This window comes from Stenella coeruleoalba (assembly GCF_951394435.1).
Source record: "Stenella coeruleoalba genome assembly, chromosome: 15".
NCBI lineage: Eukaryota > Metazoa > Chordata > Mammalia > Artiodactyla > Delphinidae > Stenella > Stenella coeruleoalba.
Genome location: NC_137161.1, coordinates 58,478,659 through 58,500,746, shown reverse-complemented (window position 1 = coordinate 58,500,746; position 22,088 = coordinate 58,478,659). Strand labels below are relative to the sequence as shown.

General features: G+C 47.5%; 1 protein-coding gene across 1 annotated transcript in view; it reads left to right on the top strand.

Moving 5' to 3' along the window:
• The window catches only part of LOC307198494 (uncharacterized protein), a gene marked incomplete at its 5' end in the record, with an annotated part of 144,476 nt that overhangs the window by 60,345 nt on the left and 62,043 nt on the right, over positions 1 to 22,088 (top strand). The window contains 10 exons of the mRNA XM_079945463.1: positions 847 to 1,005; positions 6,774 to 6,954; positions 12,088 to 12,299; positions 13,927 to 14,115; positions 14,535 to 14,674; positions 15,709 to 15,871; positions 15,978 to 16,064; positions 18,253 to 18,390; positions 18,486 to 18,605; positions 19,731 to 19,823. Of these exons, the coding sequence (XP_079801589.1) occupies positions 847 to 1,005; positions 6,774 to 6,954; positions 12,088 to 12,299; positions 13,927 to 14,115; positions 14,535 to 14,674; positions 15,709 to 15,871; positions 15,978 to 16,064; positions 18,253 to 18,390; positions 18,486 to 18,605; positions 19,731 to 19,823 (1,482 nt within the window). The remainder of the gene's footprint in view (positions 1 to 846; positions 1,006 to 6,773; positions 6,955 to 12,087; positions 12,300 to 13,926; positions 14,116 to 14,534; positions 14,675 to 15,708; positions 15,872 to 15,977; positions 16,065 to 18,252; positions 18,391 to 18,485; positions 18,606 to 19,730; positions 19,824 to 22,088) is intronic.

Below are 22,088 nucleotides of genomic sequence, written 5' to 3'. Positions count from 1 at the left end.
AGGGGAGTCTAATTTGGACAGGGCAGCAGGGAAGGCTTCTTTGGGGGAAATGAATTTTAAGCTGAAAATTAAAATACGAGATAGTTCTGTTCCCAAGGAAGTGTGCCACAGGCAGAGGGAACAGCAAGTGCAAAGGTCCTGGGGCTGGAGGGTGATTGGAGCGGTTAAAGAACTGGCAGTTCATCAGAGTGGCTGGTGGGGTGAGCAAAAGGGAGAAGTGACTGTTCCTTTGTTAATTGTTACAAGTTTGCTTCTCCCCCTGAACTGTTGCCCCCACAAGGGAGGGGGCTTCTGGCTTCTTCATTCCTGGCTATCTAGTGCCCAGCGAAGTATCTACTTGGTACTTGGGGGAAAACGTGTTCAGTGAGTGAGTAAATGGATGAGCCTGTGTTGCCTCGACCTGTGGTTCAGAGGTAGGAGGAGACAGTGGCCGCCAGGAGCCCACAGGTGGGAAGGCCTGATCCACAGAGGATCTGTCCAGGGAGCCGGAGGCTGCTGTGGGAGAGTGAGGGGAGGGGGAGATTTGGGGTTCATATGAAGCAGATCAGGAGTCATCTTCCCATGGCAGCTGGCTCTTTCTACTCCTTATCAGGGCATGGACCAGCGTGGGGCAGGTTAGCTTTTCACCTCGGGGCCAGAATTTAAGGGGACACCAGAAACTGTGAAGGTGAATCGTATTCTAACGCAATATTTTACAAGGTCAAAACCAGTGCAAAAAAATCTGTGCTTCCTACAGAGCTGTCACCCCAGATAAGCAAGCCTGCATCTCAGGGCGGGTGGCTGTGAGGAGGCTCAGGTCTGCGTACACAAGGCTTCCTTGGGGGTCTCCCTGGTGGGGTGTCCCAGGTCCAGCTGCGGCATGAGGAGGACTCAGGCCACCTCCACTGGGAGCTGGAGGCGAGCTATGGGAGGCACTGGGATGACAGCCGCAACAAGAGGCACCTCCGCATCAACCAGACCTTCCAGAACGACTCGGGCCCAGCCCTGAGCAATTACTTCATGGAGGTGAGTCCAGCCTCCGCAGAGCCGCGTCCCTGGGGCTCAGCTTGCACATGGCAGCTGGGCAGCCCCGCTGCCTGTCCCTGCAGGTCTTGGTTGCAAGGACGCAGGAGCTAAAACTCAGGCTCAGAGACCTTACCTGTGGCATCTCCAGCCCCGTCGCCCCTGGGGCAGTTAAACATTTGCTGGTGTGCCAAGGGGCAGTTTGCAAGAGGGGATTGGGAAATACAGATTTCCAGCGTAAAAATGCATTTTGGAAACGGTTCACTTGAAGGTTTTCCTGGAGGGTGAGCTCTTTTTGGTAAATCAGGAGTCACTGAGTGCTTAGCCCCTGAACGGGTATGTGCTCTTATAAGGCACACGTTACCTTTCTGAGTTTCCTAATTGTTTTTAAAAGTGTTTAATTGTGGTAAAATATACGTATCATGACGTTGACCATTTTCACCATTTTTAGGCACACAGATCAGCAGCATTAAGCACCCTCATATGGCGCGGCCATCACCACCGTCTATCTCAAGAACTTTTTCATCTCATAGAACTGAAACTCTGTACCCATTAAACAGAAACTCTCCATCCTTCCCTCCCCCAGGCCCTGCAACCACCAATCTACTTTCTGTCTCTCTGAATTTCACTACTCTAGGTAAACTCATATAAGTGGAATTGTATAGCATCTGCCTTTTTGTGACTGGCCTATTTCACTTAGCATAATGTCCTCAAGGTTTATCCACATTGTAACATGAGTCAGAATTTCCTTCCTAGTCTGGATAATACTCCATTGTATGGATGGACCCCGTTTTTTTGATCCATTCATTCATCAGTGGACACTTGGCTTCCACATGTGGCTTGTGTGAATAGTGCTGCTATGAACATGGGTGTACTGATATCTGTATGAGTCCCTGATTTCCATTCTTTGGGGTGTATATCCTGAAGTGGAATTGCTGGATCATACAATAATCTGACTTTTAATTTTTTGAGAAACTTGCATACTCTTTTCCATAGGAGCTGTACCATTTCACCATCTTAACATCAACACAAGGGTTCCAGTTTCTCTACATCCTCACCAACACTTCTTAACTTCTGGGTTTTTTTAATAGTAGCCATCTTAATGCGTATGAGGATCTTGTGGTTTTGGTTTGCATTTCCTTAGTGATTGATGACGTTGAGCATCTTTTCATGGGCTTATTGGCTGTTTAATTATCATCTTTAGAGAAATGTCTATTCACATCCTTAGCCCATTTTGAATCAGGTTGCTTGATTTTGTTGTTGTGCTTGTTCAATTGTAGTTCTTTATATGTTCTGGATATTAACGCCTTATAAGATATATAGTTTACAAATATTTTCTCCCATTCCGTGGGTTGCCTTTTTACTCTATGAGTAGCATCCTTTGTTGCACAAAAATGTTTAATTTTGATGTCGTTCAGCTTATTTATTTTTACTTTTGTTGCCTGTGTTTTAGGTGTCATGTTCAATAAATCAATTGCCAAATCCAATGTCACGAAGCTTTTCAATCCCATGTTTTCTTCTAAGAGTTTTATGGTTTTAGTTCTCATGTTTAGGTCTCTGATCCATTTTGAGTTAAACTGTGTATATTCATTCTTTTGCATTGAATATACAGTTTTTCCAGCACCATTTGTTGAAAAGACAGTCCTTTCCCCCAACCATAAATGTGAGAGTTTATTTCTGGGCAATCTATTGTATTCCATTGGTCTATGTGTCTGTCTTTTATGTCGCAACATACTGTTTTGATTACTGTAGCTTTGTGAGACCTCCCTCTTCGTTCTTCTTTTTCAAGATTGTTTTGGCTATTTGGGGGTCCCTTGAGATTCCATATGAATTTTAAGATGGACTTTTCTATTTCTTCCAAAAAAATACCGTTGAGATTTTGATAGGGATTGCATTAAATCTGTAGATTGCTTTGGGTAGTATTGAACCTTAACAATATTAAGTCTTCCAACTCATGAACACAAGATGTCTTTCCATTTATTTATGTCTTCTCTAATTTCTTTCAGCAATGTTTTGTAGTTTTCAGTGCACAAGTCTTTTGCCTCCCTACTTAACTTCATTCCTAAGTATTACGTTGATTTTAAATCATACCAATACTCCATGAATAAATTCTCCTTGTGAAAAAATATAACATTTAAAGTAAGGCTAAAATTCCCTTTCACAGTTACCATCCCTTTTCCTGGTCCCCTCCTCAGCTGCCTGGAGAGAACCATGGTTATAATCTGGAGAACTGGAAAGGAGATCTTTTTCTATACATTTGCTCTGTGGAGCTGTCACAAGCACTTAGTTTTGTTTGGTGAGTCATGTTGTATGTCCTTTAGCAATGGACCTTGGAGAACTTCACGAGTTGTTGTTGTTAATTAATTAATTAATTTTTGGCTGCGTTGGGTCTTCGTTGCTGTGCACGGGCGTTCTCTAGTTGCGGCGAGCAGGGTCTACTCTTCGTTGTGGTGCGCGGGCTTCTCATTGCGGTGGCTTCTCTTGTTGCGGAGCACGCTCCAGGCACACAGACTTCAGTAGTTGTGGCTCGCGGGCTCTAGAGCACAGGCTCAGTAGTTGTGGCACATGGGCTTAGTTGCTCCGCGGCATGTGGGATATTCCCGGACCCGAGCTCAAACCCATGTCTCCTGCATTGGCAGGCAGATTCTTAACCACTGCGCCACCAGGGAAGCCCCTATTGAATCATATTCTTGATTGAAGTCGTCCTTGGATAACCTTACCTACCTCTGATCATGCCCTGCTTCTGTCAACAGAAGCAGAAGAAGTTTCTTATTTCTGGAAGACATCTGGCTCCAAGGGTTTTAGTGAAGAGAGTAGAGGTTTGTGGCAGCATTTCTGCAAGCCTTCATAAGTGTGGCAGACACCATGCTAGGTTCTGGGGAGACAGGTATGAGTAAGATAATCTTTATCTTTAAGAAGCTGACAGTGAGTAGAAGAGGGAAAGGCAGAGTGATCAATGGTGAGCCATTAATTACTGCCAGACTATGTGTCAGAGGCTTTGTTTGTATTATCTCATTTAATCCTTGTGAGGCAAGAATTATCTGTTCTCACTTTACAGAAGAGAAATGGTGTAAACAGACTTAGCTGAGGTCTCACAGCTACTGTGTGGCAGAATTGGGATTGAAAGTCCAGTCTGCCTCCTTTCAGACCTCAGGCTCTTGGCTGGACTGAATAGTGCCAGACTTAATTTACTATAAAATAAATTTACTATAAAATAGTTGACTAAATGATCTGTCAAGAGAAAACTCTTCCCAGTTCATTCTATACAGCCATTATTATCCTGATGCCCAAACCAGAGAAAGACATCATAAGAAAAGAAAAACTAAAGACCATTATCTCTTACAAATACAGATGCAAAATCCACAAGAAAATACTACCAAACTGAATTCAGCAATATATAAAAAGGATTACACAGCAGGAGCAAATGGGGTTTATCCCAGGAATGCAAGGTTGGTAACATTTGAACAATCCATGAAGGTAATACATCATATTAGTAGAATAAAGGACAAAAACCGCATGATCATTTCAATAGACACAGAAAAGTATCTGGCACGACGCCATACCTTTTCATGATAAAAGTACCCAACAGTCTAGCAATGGAAGGGCACTTCCTCAACCTGATAAAGGCCATCTATGAAAAACCCACAGCTAATATCATACTTAATGGCAAAAGGCTAAGTACTTTCCCTCTAAGATCAGTAACAAGATAGGATGTCTGCTTTCACCATTTGTATTTAACATTGTGCTGGAGGTTCTAGCTAAGGTGATTAGGCCAAAAAGAAAGAAAAAAAGAAAAAGAAAAAAGAAATGAAGAAAAGGCATCTAGATTGGAAAGGAAGAAGTAAAACTATTTCTATTTACAAATGATACGATCTTGTATATAGAAGACCCAAATGAACTCACCGAAAAATCTATTAGAGCTAATAAATGAGTTCATCAAAGTTTCAGGATACAGGATTAATATACAAGAATTAGTTGTATTTCTCTACACTAGCAATGAAAAACCTGAAAATGAAATTAAGAAAGCAATTTCATTTACATTACCATCAAAAAAATAATACTTAGAAATAAATTTAACAAACGAAGGTAAAACTAATACTCTCAAAACTACAAAACATTGTTGAAAGAAATTCAAGAAAAGCTAAATAAATGGGAAGACATCCCATGTACTTGGATTGGAATATTTAATGTGAAGTTGGCAATACTTCCTAAATTGATCTACAGATTCAATGGTCCCCATCTATTCCTATCAAAACCCGAGTTATCTTTTTGCTAAAATTGACAAGCTGATCCTAAAATTCATGTGGAATTTCAAGGGACCCAGAGTAGACACAACTGTCTTGAAAGAGAAGAACAAAGTTAGAGGATTCGCTTTTATCGATTTCAAAACTTACTTCAAATCTACAGTAATTAAGACAGTATTATGGTAGTGGTGTAAAGATAGACGTATAGACCAACAGAGTAGAATTGGGAATCCAGAAATAAACCCTCGTATTTACAGTTAGTTGATTTTCAACAAGGGTGCCAAGATAATTGAAGAGGGGAAAGAATAGTCTTTTCAACAAATGGTGCTGGGACAATGGATATTCACGTGTAGGAGTATGAAGTTGGACCCTTACCTCATACCATATATAAAAACAAACTCAAAATAGGTTGTAGACCTAAATTTAAGAATTATGAAACTCTTAGAGGAAAACATAAGAGTAAATCTTTATGACCTTGGATTAGGCAAGGGTTTCTGAGATATGACACTGAAAGTATAAGTAATAACAAAAATACTTTGGTCTTCATCAAACTTAAAAACATTTGCGCTTCAAAGGACACCATCAAGGAAGTGAAATAACAGCCCACAGAAGGGAAGAAAACATCTGCAAATCGTATGTCTGATAAGGGATTTGTATCCGGAATATATGAAGAACGCTTACAACTCAACAAGAAAAAGACAAAGGATTTGAATAGATATTTCTCTGAAGAAGGTACACAAGTGGCCAATAAGTACATGAAAAGTTGCTTAACCTAATTAGTCAGTAGGGAAATTCAAATCAAAACCACAGTGAAAAAAAAAAAAAACCACAGTGAGATGCTGCTTCAAATCCACTAGCATAGCTGAAACAGAAGAAAAAAAAAAAGACAATAACAAGTGTTGGTGAGGATGCAGGGAAATTAGAACTCATATTGGTGGGATCATAAAATAGCATGACTGGAAAAAGAGTTTGGTGTTTCCTTAAAATGTTAAACACAGAGTTACCATATGACCCAACAATTCTACTCCTAGGTACTCAAGAGAATTGAAAACTTATGTCCACACAAACATTTATAGCAGCATTATTCATAATAACCCAAAAGGAGAAACAACCCAAATGTTCATCAATGGATGAATAGATAAAGTGATTTATCCACACAATAGAACGTTATTCAGTAATAAAAATGAACTTCTGACACCTGCTACAACATGGATGAACCTTGAAAGCATCATGCTAAGTGAAAGAAGCCAGACACCAAAGGCCACAGACTGTATGATTCTATTTGTAAGCAAGGTCCAGAATCGGTGAATTCAGAGAGACAGAAAGTAGGTTAAAGGTTTCCGGGGTCTATGGGAAGGAGGCAATGGGGAGTGACTGCTAATGAGTGCAGGGTTTCTTTTTGGGGTGGGGTGGGGTGGGGCAATTCCTGGTAGCCAGGGATCTCAGGTTGCGGTGGAGAGCCAATGGAATGTTCTAGGTCAGGAACAGCATGATCTGATTTGCATCTTGGGTGTGGGTCTCCTCCAGTTTGTGCTGCAGGTGCCCGCGAGGCAGGTGGATTTCCATACGCAGCTGCACCACTTGAGCCTCCGCCAGCCCCACGTGGAGAGCAGCACATACCTGAAGGTGCAGTACAATGGGCGGCTGCCCTTTGTGGCAGGCTTGCAGTGGAAGGACACATCCAGGGCCACCCTGTGGAAGTGGGAAGGTGAGTGTCATCTAGGGAGTGTCCTTGGCTAGTGGTGAAGATTTCTGCCCTCTGAGCCTTTGCTCAAGCCATGCCCACTAACTGGAACACCCTTCCCTTTTGTTTGCCTGGGTAATTCAAGACTCAGACCTCACATGCGGCCCGGGAAACTTAAAATCACATCCTTACCCTCGCATCCTTACCCTCACATTCTTACCCTCACCCACAGAGCTCTACATTACAGGGCCTTGCCTACTTCTCCAACCTTATCTCACCCTACTTTTCCCATTGCCCATCATCCTGCAGCCCCACTCCCCTCTCTTCTGTTCCCCAGACATACCTCAGGGCCTTTGCACTTGCTGTTCTTTCTCCCTGGAACACTCTTTCTCTCCTTTAGAAAATGAATTTACTGTGGTTTTATCCTTGAATTAATTTTTTGAACTAATTTTTATTTTTACTGAAGTAATACATAGTTTAAAAAGTGAATTAGACTATGACTTGGTAATTGTTGAAGATGGCTGAGTGTTATATGGGAGCTCATAATATTCTCTGTGTTCATGTAATATGTACTTGAAAAAATTTTAAGTTTTTAAAAGTTAAAGTTATAGCAAATACAGTAATTTTCTGCTTCACGTCTTCCAATCCCAAATTTTGCTGAAAATGGCAAGCACTGTAAATTCTTTTTGCTGTTTCTCGTCAGACCCTCCATCTTTTAAAATAATCACACTTATTTCTTTTTTTTCTTTTTTTTTTTTTTTTTTGCGATACGCGGGCCTCTCACTGTTCTGGCCTCTCCCGTTGCGGAGCACAGGCTCCAGACGCGCAGGCTCAGCGGCCATGGCTCACGGGCCCAGCCACCCTGCGGCATGTGGGATCTTCCCGGACTGGGCCACGAACCCGTGTCCCCTGCAATGGCAGGCGGACTCTCAACCACTGTGCCACCAGGGAAACCCCACACTTATTTCTTGATTTTTCTTTCATAGGCATTCTCAATATATTTCTTACTAGAGAGGAAGAAAATTTAACTATTACACCAGCCCTTTTCACATGCCTATTTCCCTCCATCCCCCTAAAAGAGTTATAGTTTGTTAATATTCAATGTTTACATCATTGTGGTGATAAATGTCCTCACAGCTGAGGCACATGGCATACTAGGATTCTAACATTTTGTTTTTCCTGGAGCTATAAGAGCCTTTTTTCCCTGTTTGATTAGTTTTCTATTTTCCTCCTACTGATTATTCCCAGAATTTTTAGCAACAATGCACAATTCTTCTCCAGGTTGTTGAACACGTCGGATCACTTATCAGCTTCAATCAGTTCTCATATTTTCCTTGTAGACCCTCTTCCTGGAGCCTCTGTTCTGCTGCTCCAGTGTAGACCAGTTGCACAGCCGTAGTCCTAGGGCATCCCCTCACTATCATCCCGGGAGTGCCTTCCACTTCTCTGGGTCACAGCCCCTGCTTCTTGCACTCATGTCATCTTCTTTCTTGGTTAACTCTTTTGTTCCGATGGAGTGCATCTTCCAGTAGTTTCCTGAGAGAGGGTGCATGGGAGATACATTCATTAGCTAGGGCTGCTTTAACCAATTACCACAAACTGGGTGGCTTTAAACAACAGAAATGTATTCTCTCACAGTCCTCGAGACTAGAATTCTGAAATTAAGGTGTCAGCAGGGCCACTTTCTCTCTGTGACCCTGGGTAGAATCCTTCCTGCCTCTTCCTACTTCTAGTGGTGACCACTGATGCTTGATGTCCCTTGGTTTATAGCTACATTGCTCTAATCTCTGCCTCTGTTGTCACATGGTGCTCTGTGTGTGTGTGTGTCTGTGTCCAAACTTCTCTCTTCATATAAGGACACCACTCATATCAGATTTAGGGCCTCCCCTACTCCAGTATGATCTTACTTTAACTAATTTTATCTGCAATGACCCCATTCCCAAATAAGGTCACATTTTGAGGTACCAGGGGTTAGGACTTCATATCTTTTTGACAGACACAATTCAACCTATAACAGGATGTAAACATTTTGAAACCCTGAATGTTTAAACTCTTTTTTTTTTTTTTTTTTTGATGTGGACCGTTTTTAAAGTCTTCATTGAATTTGTTACGATATTGCTTCTGTTTTATGTTTTGGTTTTTTGGCCGCGAGATATATGGGATCTTAGCTCCCCGATCGGGGTGGAACCCGCACCCCCTGCATTGGAAGGCAGACTCTTAACTACTGGACCGCCAGGGAAGTCCCTAAACTGTCTTTATTTGATTTGGCTGAATAGAGAATTCTAGGCTGGAAATTATTTTCCCTTGGGATTTTTGAAGACACTGTTGATTTGAATCAGTTGAGAGGTCTGGTGCTATTTGTGATCCATCATCTTTTGTCTGTGACCCTTTTCTCACTCTCTGGAAGCTTCCAGGAGCTTTTCTTTATTCCTAGTGTCTTTAAATCTTATGATGAGCCTTGGCGTGAATCTCTTTTCATTCACCGTACTGAGCACTTAGGCCCTTTCCATTTGGAGACACACCATTTGGGTCTTGGTAATTTTCTTGTACAGTTTCTTTGGTAATTTCCTTCCTTCTGTGTTCTGGAATTCCTGTTGGTCAGATGTTTTCCTCAGAAACTAAGCCTTTAATTTTCTTTCTTTTCTCTCCTTTGTCCTGTCTCTTTGCCCTTTTGTTCTGTTGTGAGGGCTGATTTCCTCAACTTCATCTGCCAGCCCCTGTACTGTTGTTTTAATTTTAGCTGGCTTATATTCCCAAGAGCTCATTTTTTGTTCCTGAAAGTTCTTTTCTTAGAGTGTCCTGCTCCATGAATGCATTATCTTCTCTTCTCTGAGAGCATAAATTATAGAACTGGGGGGCTTTGGTCTGTTCTCCCTGAGTTTCTTTTTTCTTTTTATTTCTGAAGCTCCTGCTAGTGGCTTTTCCCACATGCCAGGCAAGACTTGGATATGTGCTTTTGTTTAAGAGTTGGTCACTTGGAACTTGTTTGGAAGGATGCTCTATGTGTGTGGGGGTGGTGCTGTCTTTTAAAAACTTTATTTTATTGAAGTGTAGTTGATTTACAGTGTTGTGTTAATTTCTGCTGTACGGCAAAGTGATTCAGTTATACATATATATGCATTTTTTTCGTATTCTTTTCCATTATGGTTTATCACAGGATATTGAATAGTTCCCTGTGCTATACAGTAGGACCTTGCTGTTTCTCCATCCTATATATAATAGTTTGCATCTGCTAGTCCCAAACTCCCAATCCATCCCTCCCTCACCTCCCACCCCCTTGGCAACCACAAGTCTGTTCTCTGTGTCTGCGAGTCTGTTTCTGTTTCATAGATAAGTTCAGTTGTATCATTTTTTTAGATTCCACATATAAGTGATATCATATGGTATTTGTCTTTCTCTTTCTGACTTACTTCACTTAGTATGATAATCTCTAGGTTCATCCATGTTGCTGTAAGTGGCATTATTTCATTCTTTTTATGGCTGAGTAGTATTCCGTCGTATATATGTATGTGTGGACGTGCTCTTGTTGACTGGTGGGCTTCCCTGTTGCGTGGTTGGGTGGGGTCCTGGCTCTCCCTGAGGACCTGGGGCCCATATCTGTGGACCTTTTTTTTTTTTCAGTTATTCTGTTCTTCCGTGGAGCAACCTTCCCATCTCCTGTGGGACTGGTACCTCAGGGCAGGGCATTGAGCTGCTCTCTATTCAGTATCTCCCTGTTCTCAACTTGGCAGCTCACCCACTGCCCTCACTGTGTTGGATCTCCCTGCATCCTGGCCTCTCCGCCTCAGTTTCCCCACACAGTGAGTCTCCCATCTCCAGCAGGAGGTGAGGGAGGGTTTCTTCCCTTTGACACACTCCACTGCCTCTCATTTAGGGCTCAGCTCAATGGTTATGTGTTTAGGGGAGCCTTCACTGACCTGCCTGACCTTAGTCTAACTCCCTCTTTCTTTTCCTTCCTAGCACTCAGCATTTTCTACTTAGGTAGGTCTCATTATATGTTAATTTGTTCGAGATCCCTCCCCCATCCCCTTACCACCCCCAAACTGTAAGTTCCATGAGGGCAGTGACTATGCCTCCTTGTTCACTGCCGAGTCCCAAGTGTCTCGAGCAATATTTATTGAATTAGTCCTTGAGTGACTGGGAGTATTTATTACAAAATATGAGAGGGGTCCAGCAACCTGGTTTTAGTTCATCATGGAAGGGCAAAAGTTTATGCAAAATGTCACCTTTTTTTTTTTTTTTTTTTTTTTGCGCGGTACGCGGGCCTCTCACTGTTGTGGCCTCTCCCGTTGCGGAGCACAGGCTCCGGACGCGCAGGCTCAGTGGCCATGGCTCACAGGCCCAGCTGCTCCGCGGCATGTGGAATCTTCCCGGACCAGGGCACGAACCCGTGTCCCCTGCATCGGCAGGCGGACTCTCAACCACTGCACCACCAGGGAAGCCCGCAAAATGTCAACTTTTTGATGATGGTGACGATTGGTCTTTACTCTTCTGAATGGGTGCTTCCTCTATCCCAAGACCCAGTGATCAGTACTGTTGTACCCATTTTACAGATGATGGAAGCACGGGTTCGAAGAGGTCACACAGCTTGGAAGAGTAAAGGCCATGTTCTTGATCACCACACCCCAGTGCCCCCTCTCCAACTGTCCCAGCATTTCTTTTGTCTAATATGTCATCATGAGAAAATTTCAAACATACAGAAAAGTGCAAAGAGTTGTACAGTGAACACCAACATACTCTCAACCTAGATTCTACCATTAACATTTTACTCCACCTGCCTTCTTACACATCTGCCCACTTATCCATCCATCTTATTTGTTGGTGCAGGTCAAATTAAGTTGTAAACTTCAGTACAATTTCACCCGTACACATTTCAGTATTATATCATTAGCTAGAGCGAATTGCACACATCTCCAGGTACCATTTGACGAGTTTCGACAGGTGCACAGACCCATGAAACCCAAGCGCCTGCCAAAATTCAGAACGTTACCATCATTCCAGAAAGTTCCCTCATGCTCCGTCCCATTCCAAGTTTTGAGATACACCCATAGTGACCGTGATGAGACTATGGGAGCCTCTAGCTCGCTGCCTGCGCGCCCTTCTTCAAAAGCTCCCCTCTTGCCGGGGATGCCATTTCTTCCTCTCTGCCTCTCTCAGGAGCCTTGAACCTGGACAGTCCATGGCTGATGGTCTCGGCGGCTCACAGGCTGTACTGGCCCCACCGAGCCACGTTCCAGGCTGTTGTGGAGCTGACGCTGGGCAAGGCCTGGACCCTCAAGAATCTGGTGATGAACATGGCCTGCAAGAGCCAGGGCCTCCACAAGGAGGGCAAGGTCCACGTCTACACCCCAGCTACCACCTACCTCCGGGTGCGCGTGCTCGCCCACACCACCTGCCCCTCACTCCCGCCCCCGCAGACAGGGAGCCTGATTTCCTGCGGTTTAGATCTTCTGTGCAGGGGGTTAAAACCGAGGTCTGGGGTCGGTAACAGGTCGCAGATGTGTGACATCTGGCTCACACGCTATTAACATTCTTCAGAGTTTGTTGCCAAGTGAGTTTGGGAGAGGGAAACAAAATAAATCTCAATTTCCCATATTCTTGCTTAGCAGCCGATAAAGTAAAATATTAAAGTAGTTTGAAGTGGTACCTCGGAAACAGGTAGACATCAGGCTTTTGCTTAAATCCAGAATGGAAACTTCAAGGGTGTAGGTCAGTTTCCCACCACCTGCTCAGTGTAAGTCTGCTTCTTTGCACACATTTGATCGTTTGGCCATAGAAGCGTAACAGAGGTTGGAAGAAAACCAACCAGAGAAGGACTTCCCTGGTGTCACACATGAGAACCTGGCACATCAAGCCTCTCCCTGTGTTGGGATGATGAGCGGACACAGTGTGGTCCAGGCCTGGGGCCCAGAAGGAGGCAGCTCGGTGGGCGTGCTAGGGGACAGCTCAGTCCCCTCTGAGGCAGGGGCCAGGTGGCACCAGTGGAGTCGGAAGGAGCAGGTGACTCCTGGCAAGCTTAGGGACCCTGAGGAGGCCGCTGTGTGACAGATAGACCCAGGACAGGATACAGGGTGGGGATGACCAGCCCGCTCCTTCAGATGACCCAGCCCAGGGAGGGGCAGATGGTGGCCTGGTGGTTTGAAGGTGTAGCTGACTGATTTGCCGACAGGTTTGCTGATGGATTGGTTGGGGGAGGGGGTGAAGAAAAGACAAGTAACCCCAGGTTTTTGGTTCAAGCAGCTGGGTGGAAGCAGGTGCCGTTTGCTGAAATGGGGAAGCCAGCAGTGAAGGGTCTGCAGGTTCTGGGGGTGACCTGAGGTCGGTGACATAGGGGGTAAGGTCTTGGGGAGTTCTAGTATTTGTCAGGAGGTTCAGTAATTCCCAAAGCCCATCTTGGCCCTGTCACCTCTCCTCGTGAGTCCCCCGAGGGAGCTGCGTGAACAAGGGACAGAGGCCAGCCGGGCACGAGGCACCTTGATGTTCCTAGTAGGGCTTGTGCCAAGGGCGCTGTGCTGGGCTACACGGCCCAGCACAGGGCTGCAGTGCTGCGCCTCCCCCAGCCCCAGCGCAAGCCAAAGTAACACTCCTGCCAGGGCTCTGAACACCATGACGATGATGCAGGGACAGAAAGCCACCTGCAAGCGTGTGCCTTCAAGACACAGAGACCCTGCCTGCTCATAACAATGGCTCAGTAGATCCTATTCCCTCCTTGAGCTGAAGGGAAGAGAGGGGAAGGGATGGTCTTCTCTGATAACTCAGATTCACTCTCTGTTCGGGGTTGAGAGAGAGAGAGCAGTTTTTCCTCTTTCCTCATGACCCTGTACGGAACAACCAATTCTGCTTGGACCCATCGGGAAAGGCCTCGCAGAGATGGCATTGGAGGGGTTTTGAAGGATGAGTGGGAGTTCACCAAGTGGGACTGGGGAGAAAGGGCATCCCAGGAGGAGGAAACAGGGTGTGCAAAGGCACTGGTCAGCCTCTTCACCCTCACTGCAGGTTTCCACAGTGACAGCCGTGGCACAGAGCCTCTTTCGCAGCTGGAGTAAAGTAGAATCAGCCTGGAGTGCAGCAGTGCAGGGTGAGATCCATGCCGAGAACAGCCAGGACCGTAAGATCCTTCACGGCTGGTTGAAGGGCCCCCAGCAGGAGTTGAATTTAACGGTGGCCTACAGGCATACAGAGCAGGTAAGGGGTCCAGCGGCCCGTGCTGGAGGCTCTGCCATCCAGAGACCCCAGATCCATCACCTGGGATGGGAAAGGGCTACTAGCTTGGCCTATGACCTTGGGCCTCCCTGAGCCTCAGTTTCTTTATCTGTAAAATGGGCCCCAGCCATATTAGCACAGACCTCAGAGCAAAGGTCAGCCACCTGGAGCTGGAAGCCCAAGTCCTTCGTTCCTGCTGGGCACCTGGGGAGGTCTGGCCATGGCAGTGTCCCTGTGCCACCTTGTGGTCCGATGAGGTGGAGGCAGCAGCCCTTCTCGGGTGGTCATCCCCAGGGTGATGAGCGGGCAGTGGGAGCTGCCCCTGGTGACCCCCAGCGCAAGATGTTTAGCAGCTTGGACCCTGCGGGCATCCCTCTGCATCCGCCTGGTCCTCGTTGCAGCCATGGAAGAGCCACCTGTTGCTGACGGCTCTGGGGGCCAGTGCCGGGGGCCAGCGTCAGGGCCTGCAGCTGGAGGGCGAACTGGAGGAGCTGATGCAAGACAGGAGGTTGTACCAGAAGCAGGGGACTTTCTTCCTTAGGTATGTTTGGCCCCTTCCCCCAGGCCGATTCCCCTGAGGTGCGGTGCCGGCCTGGGTCTCCCCTTCTCCAGCATGGAGGGTCACCAGGGAGCAGGGTGTGCAGTGCTGCCAGAGGGGCCCAGACAGAACCCAGAGCTCAGAGACGAGTTGCCCCCCGCCCGAAAGCCCCCATGTCCCTCACCCCCTTCCATTAGTGTGCTACGGTGGGCACAGAAATCAGTCTCGCCACCCCAGCCTGAAAGCTGCTCTGGGGAGCCATTTCAGTTCTTGGAGGCACAGGGGTTAAAAAGCTTGTTCTTTGTGGGGGGCGAACAGCACAGGGTTGGAGTCAACAGCCTGAAGTCCAGGCTGTGCGCTGACCAGCTGAGGGACCTTAGCCATCTACTGTCAAAACAACAGCAATAACCCAAAAGTAACAGCCACTGTCATTTGCAAAGGTCTCATTCATTTCTTTATTTCATTTATATTTATTGAGCACCTAGTATGTGCCAAGCACTTTTCTGGGCCTGTGGAGAAAAGCAGAGAATAAAAAGGACAGAAGTCCTTGCCCCTGGGGCATTTGCATTCGTGGCACATACATTATCCCTAATAACTCCACTGCTGTGTGAGTTGGGTATTATTATTTTAGCCCCCACTTGACAGATGGGAAGACTGAGGTACAGAGAAGTCAATCAAGTCCTTTGCTGCCCAAGGTCACAGAGCTAGTGAAAGGCTGAGCCTGGATTCCAGCCCCAGTCTGTGTGACCCCAGACCCCATGTGCTGCCTGGCCCTGGGTCTCTGCTGCCAAGTGGTGACCCCAGCTGTGTCCAGCTCACTGGGTTGTCGAGAGGGCACAGCGGGATGGTGAATGGGTGTTGATTGGCAAATGTAACGCACAGGGCTGATGTGTGTCCTGATGTTCTTCTCCTGTCTGTGACAAAGTCTTAACTCTGCAAGACAGTGGCAGGCCCAGTCTGAGCCCCTGGGCCACAGTTGTCCCCTGACCCTGCCAGCCTGTTAATGACTTCAGCCTGTTTCCCCCTCTCCACGCCAGGCACCCGTGGACTCTGCCCATCCCGCAAAGCATCCTCCTGCAGGAGACCTTCACGGCGGACAGGCAGCACCAGCGTTACTCCCTGGAGACAAGGGTTGTTCTGGATGGCCAGGAGGAGACCCTGCAGACCGTAGTCCTGGGCTACCAGGCTGGGCACCCATACGTGAGTGGGCTCCAGGGTGCAGTGGGAAGGGGCCTGAGAGCGGGAGGGAGGGCCCCATCTGCCTCTGACCCATCTGTGTGTGTGTGTGTGTGGTTGTCCCTCCCAGGTCTGCGCGGGCCTGACCCACCCATACAACGGCAAGGCCATCCCCAGGAACTTGGAGGGGTGCATGGTTACGTGGAACCGGCACATCGTAAGTGAGGATCCCAGAGACCTTTTCACCCCAGCGGTCCCCAGTTCAAGCTGTCATCTTCTCTCAGCTGGATGAACAAAACATTCCCCTGCCTGAGTTTTCTGTTCCACTTTCTCTGCCTGATCCAACCTACTTGACATTAGTCTTCCTAGGAGTGAAACTCATTTTGCCTCTGTGTCCTTAGCAAATTATCTCCTGTCTCTGGACCTCAGTTTCCTCGTCTGTACAATGGAGACAGCAACCCTCTTACACAGTGGTTGTGAGGATCAAAGTGTAGCACAGTGATCTCTCTCGAGTACTTACGACATGGCCATAGGCCCTCATCCAAGTCTCCTTCCTGACCCCTCTAGGCGTAGCATCTGGGAGGTGACTCCATTCTCCAGCAAGTATTTATTGGCACCTACTGTGTGCTGGGCCCTGGACAAGGAAGGTAGTGGTGGTTTCTCCCTTGTGGGATATCCAAAGGCCTGAGGGTGAAACCGGGCCAGCTGTTGAGTATGGAGACCTGTGCTTCTGGGACCTCACTTCCCCGCTTGTTAAAGTGGGCTGTAAGCAAGCCCCCAGGTTTAGGAGCTGAAGTTCTTGGAGCTCCTGAGGGGAAACAGCGGGCGGGATGGCCACCCAGAACACCTGCAGAAATGTTTCCCAGTGATGTGTACTGTTTTCTAAACCAGACACTGCAAAATGGTGACATGGGCCGAATCCAACCTTGCAGATGTGTTTTGTTTGGCCTGGTCAGAATTTAAATTAAAAAATAATAAATTATCAACATTTAAAATCAGAAGACTGGGAGTAAAACCTGGATCTCTGCTTCTAATTTTCAAAAAATCGGAAGATCTGACCCACCCGCCAACAACAGGCTAGAACCAAGTAGATGGGGATCCTTTAATGTAGTTTAATTTGGCTGTCCGTTCTTTTAAAAACCCTGTCTTTGTTTAATGACACACATTTTTCTCTTCTCTTGGACCTTTGTTTATTCTCCCTCCATCCAGGCTCTAAAATAAAGCCGTACACCAATGATAAAATTCTGTGGCAAGAAATTTTTAACTTCTCAGTCAGCACAGGTGGGAAAAGGTGGCAACCTGCTACTTGTACGTTGCGTGCGCAGAAGCTAAATGGTTGTTGGGTGAATAAGTGATTAGCTACGTGTATGCGTTTCCTATTGCTACTATAACAAATTACCACAAACTTAGCGGCTTAAAACAACACAAATATATCTTACATTTCTGGAGATCTGAAATCCAAAATGGGTTTCCCTTGGCTAAAATCAAGGTGTTGCCAGGATTGCATTCTTTCTAGAGGCTCCAGGGGAGAATCTGTTTCCTTTTCTAGCTTCTAAAAGCCACCCATGTTTCTTGGTTCATGGTCCATTTTGCTAAAAGCTAGCAGAGTAGCATCTTCCACTCTCTCTGACTGTGACCCTCCTGCCTCCCTCTTATAAAAACCCTTGTGATGGGAATTCCCTAGTAGTCCAGTGGTTAAGCCTCCATGCTTCCACTGCAGGGGACACGGGTGCAATCCCTGGTCGGGGAACTAAGATCCTGCATGCCACATGGCATGGCCAAAAAAAAACCCACCCAAAACAAACAAAGAAAAAAAAAACCTTGTGATTAGCCCACTGGATAATCCAGAATAATCTCCCCATCTCGAGATCCTTAACCGCAAAGTCCCTTTTTCCCTGTAAGGTTACAAATTCACAGGTTCCAGGGTTGAGGACATGGATATCTTTGGGAGGGCGAATATTATTCTGCCTGCCACACTGTGAGTTAAACATTCTTCCACTTAGCGTGGCTTTGGCTTTGGGGTTTCAGGCTACAACTACAACTAGTGATTCTGCGTTCTTCTAGATATTTATTGAGCACCTACTATGTGCCAGGTCCTGTGCTGAGTGTTAGGAATATAGCAGTGAACAGAACAGACTAATACCAGGACACTCCCTGTGAATGAGACACAGGCCCTCAAGCCCACCCCACTCATCCTACCTGTGGGCTCTGGAGTTTATCATACCTGTTCAAAGACTCCATGTGTACCTGCCCTGCACTTTCTCTCCTGTGAGCAGGACAGTGTAGACTGTGCTTTCACCCATCAATCTTGGGAACCACTTTAACTGGGTTCCAGGGGTGGCCTCTGCGGGCACTCAGCGATGGGAAGTCCCCTCTCTCAGGGCCGTTGGTTCTTGTACACCCAGGCCAGGAACAAGGACGTCGAAGTCACTCTGAAAGTCAACCAGAAAGTCTTGCTGCACTTAAAGGGTCTGCACCATGACCGATCTCGGCGTGGGCAAGTCTGGCACAGCCTGGCCCTGGAGGTGGCTCACTCCTCCCAGGTACCCATCCCCGCATCGGGCAAATGCTGGTTGGTGGCCTCCAGGCAGAACTTGACTGTTGGTGAGAGTAAAGGGTACTGTCTGTTCCTTCCTAGCTGAGGTTCCCCCAGGCCCTGAGTTTGGTTGGGGACATTGTGTTCAGGCGGAGTCACCAGGGAGCATTTGACTGCGGTGCGGATGCACGGGCTGCCATCAACCACAACGTCATGTCCCAGGTCAGAAGACCGAGTTCTGCCTCCTTGCTGAGGGAGGAGGGGCTTTAATGTTAGCGAGCAGGTGTCCTGTATGGGACAGCACAGGAGGTAGCAGGGTGGCCCTGGCAAACTGACAACACAGCCCTTATTTTGGCAGGGTGCATGTGATGAATCAGGATGCACTATTGTAATAAAAGTTTGCTTTACTGTGAAAGTTTATTCCCCAGTCACGTCACGGTTCAGTGTGGCTCTGCTCCACAGTCAGCTAGGAACCCAGGCTCCCTCCACCTTGTGGCTCTGCCCAGCTGGTGGATGATGAGAAAGAGGGTGAGAATTATGCAGGAGGTTTTCATTGGCCAGGCCCATACGTAGTCCATGCCACTCCTGCCCACGGTCCATTGGCCAGAGCTCATCACATGACCTCACCCAGCTGCAAGGGAGGCTGGGAAATGTAATTTTAGCCATGTGTCCTGGAGGGAAAGGAAATACATTTTGGTAAATATATAGCAGCCACTGTAGGTCTATTCATTAATTCACCATATACAGATTGTCTTTGCTGTGTGCCAGGCTCTGTGTGATGTCCCAGGGCTGCACAGATGACTGTGTTTCTAGTCCCATCTCCAAGGAACTTTCAAGTTCAAATCCCAGCTCCACTGCTGACTTGCTGTGTCACCTTGGGTAAATTACTTAACCCCTCTGAGCATCAGTTTTTCCAGCTGTGAAATGGGAATAGTAATACCAGCATATGAGAGCAGGGGTGATGATTAAATAAGATGATAATTGTAAAGCCAGCTTCCCAGTGCCTAGTTCATGGCCAGGGTCAAATAAATGGCAGCCGTGGACATGGGAGGCATGAGCAGGCACCATGGCAGGGGAAGGGGGGGTGCAGGGTCCCAGAGCTGTCCTCCCAGCCCCGTGTCTTGGGCCTCACTTCTCAAGCTTCCGAGTAATGCAGCCTCAGTGAGATTTAGGCTGAGAACCATCCAGGGAGGGTGGTGGCTTCTGGCATCTGCTGTGGGGCCCGGGTTTGGGGCAGACTCTGGGATGACCTGTTCCTCCTCCATGCCAGCAAGCCACCTTCTGGGATTCTGCATCTCATTCTCCTGCTCCCTCTGACCGTGCTTCTCCAACTCCCCCTCCCAACAGGTCTCAGTCCAGCTGAACGGGTCTGACTCCCACTTGGTGTTTTCCCTCCAGCTCAGACATCCCCACAGACCAACATTTCCTCCAAACTTACAGGTATGGATGGTGGTCCCTTTGGGATGACCTCAACTACCTGCCAAGTGTTGTCTTCAAGCAGCCAGCTTGCTGGGAGATGGGGTGGAAGGAAAGGAGGGTGGAGACCCTGGGGAGGGAGCAGAGGGAGGGCCACATCACGATGTTAAGCTTAGCCAGACAGTCCCTCCAGAATCAAGAACAGATGGCAGGGAGGTTTCCAAACCCATCATTTGGAAGTGATTGTCCAGGCAAGAAGGGTTTTCAGTTCCCTGGCAGTGTGTGTGTGTGTGTGTGTGTGTGTGTGTGTGTGTGTGTGTGTGTGTGTGTGTGTGTGTGTGTGTGTGTGTGTGTGTGTGTGTGTGTGTGTGTGTGTGTGTGTGTGTGTGTGTGTGTGTGTGTGTGTGTGTGTGTGTGTGTGTGTGTGTGTGTGTGTGTGTGTGTGTGTGTGTGTGTGTGTGAAAGGATCACATTTCACCCTTGAAAATGGAGAGAAGCAGAATTGTCCTCAAACCCTGTCCTGTAGCTGGATTTGGGAGAAGCTGTATGATCCTTCAGAATGGCTTTTTCAACCCCAGAGTATTTTACCCAGCGTGGGGTAGAAACACTAAAGGGTTTCACTCTACAAGGAAAGGAAGGGGCAGAGAAAGGAGACCAGGTGGGAAGGTTGTGCTCTGCTCTTCCAGGGCTGGCTCCTTAGAAAGCCCCCCACGTCGGCTGCTTCCCTAAGGAAGCCGTGTGTGCTGTGTATGCAGGAATTAGGCCGTGGGCTGGGGAGATGGAGGTGTGGATGGGTAATCCCAACAGGGATGAGGACTGGAATTCGATAGCAATTTTTTTTTTTTTTTTTGCGGTACGTGGGCCTCTCACTGCTGTGGCCTCTCCCGTTGCGGAGCACAGGCTCCGGACACGCAGGCTCAGCGGCCATGGCTCACAGGCCCAGCCTCTCCGCAGCATGTGGTATCTTCCCGGACCGGGGCACGAACCCGTGTCCCCTGCACCGGCAGGCGGACTCTCAACCACTGCGCCACCAGGGAAGCCCTCGATAGCAATTTTTAAATGCCTGCTGTGCCTGTGGGTTTTGAAAACTTGAGTGGAGCCTGAGAAGGGCTCCGAATTATGGAAACTGATCATTCTCAGAGGCACGTTTTCTCACATGTCGGCATCTGTGAAATCAAATGTGTCTTCAAATCCACGCTGGTTCATTGTTTCATTAGCAGCCTTTTCACTTTCAAGGAGATACATAAAATCATGGCACATCTGAGGGCAGCTGGCATCTAGGATTTGAAACCGTGCCGTCGCTGTCATCAGTTGTAACGGGAGCTGATGTCCGTTGAGTGTTTACTGTGTGCCAGGCTCTGTTCTAAACCCTTTATGTGGATCATCTCACGGATGCCTTGTGGTGCTGCTGTCTCGGCATTCTGCAGATGAGACTCTGAGACAGAGAGAGGTGACGTGACCTGTACAAGGTCATGGAGCGCATAAGTACAGGATGTTGCGTGGGGACCCAGGCAGTCTGGCTGCAGAGCCCATGCAGCCTCTGGCACTCAAGGCAGGTGGTGGGTGGGGGGTCCTGCTGGAAGCTTGGATGCTGGGTCACCTAACGGGTTTGTCCTTTATTATTACTTTTTAAAGCAGCAGAATCCTTTGCTCACATTATCTCTGTGATTGAATGGGGGCTGGGGATGGGGGCAGGAGCCTGGCCTTCTCAACCCCATCCTCCCTCTTGAAATCCCTCCGGGGTATCTTTCCACTGGTGTTTCACAACCTAATTTTCATTATTGCCTCCCTGCCCAAGGAGACTTTTTAGATATTTTTTTCCTCTAACCATCCCTTTTATGAAAACTTAAGTCCACAGATGTCCTGTATTTCTGTTATGTGCTGATGTATACCTATGCCTTATATAAGACGTTGTTGTTTTTCTTAACCTACCTGCTAAGAACCAATTATGCATTTAGGGCAATATTGCCCCTGTTGAGAATGCACACTCTGTAGGACCCCTCAGGCCCACAGAAGCCAATCAGAGAAAGAACGGTGTACCCTGGACCTTCCCAACCCAAGCTGCATGTTAGAACCACCTGGGGAGGGCTTCCCTGGTGGCACAGTGGTTGAGAGTCCGCCTGCCGATGCAGGGGACACGGGTTCGTGCCCCGGTCCGGGAAGATCCCACATGCCGCGGAGCGGCTGGGCCCGTGAGCCATGGCCGCTGAGCCTGCGCGTCCGGAGCCTGTGCTCCGCAGCGGGAGAGGCCACAACAGTGAGAGGCCCGCGCACCGAAGAAAAAAAAAA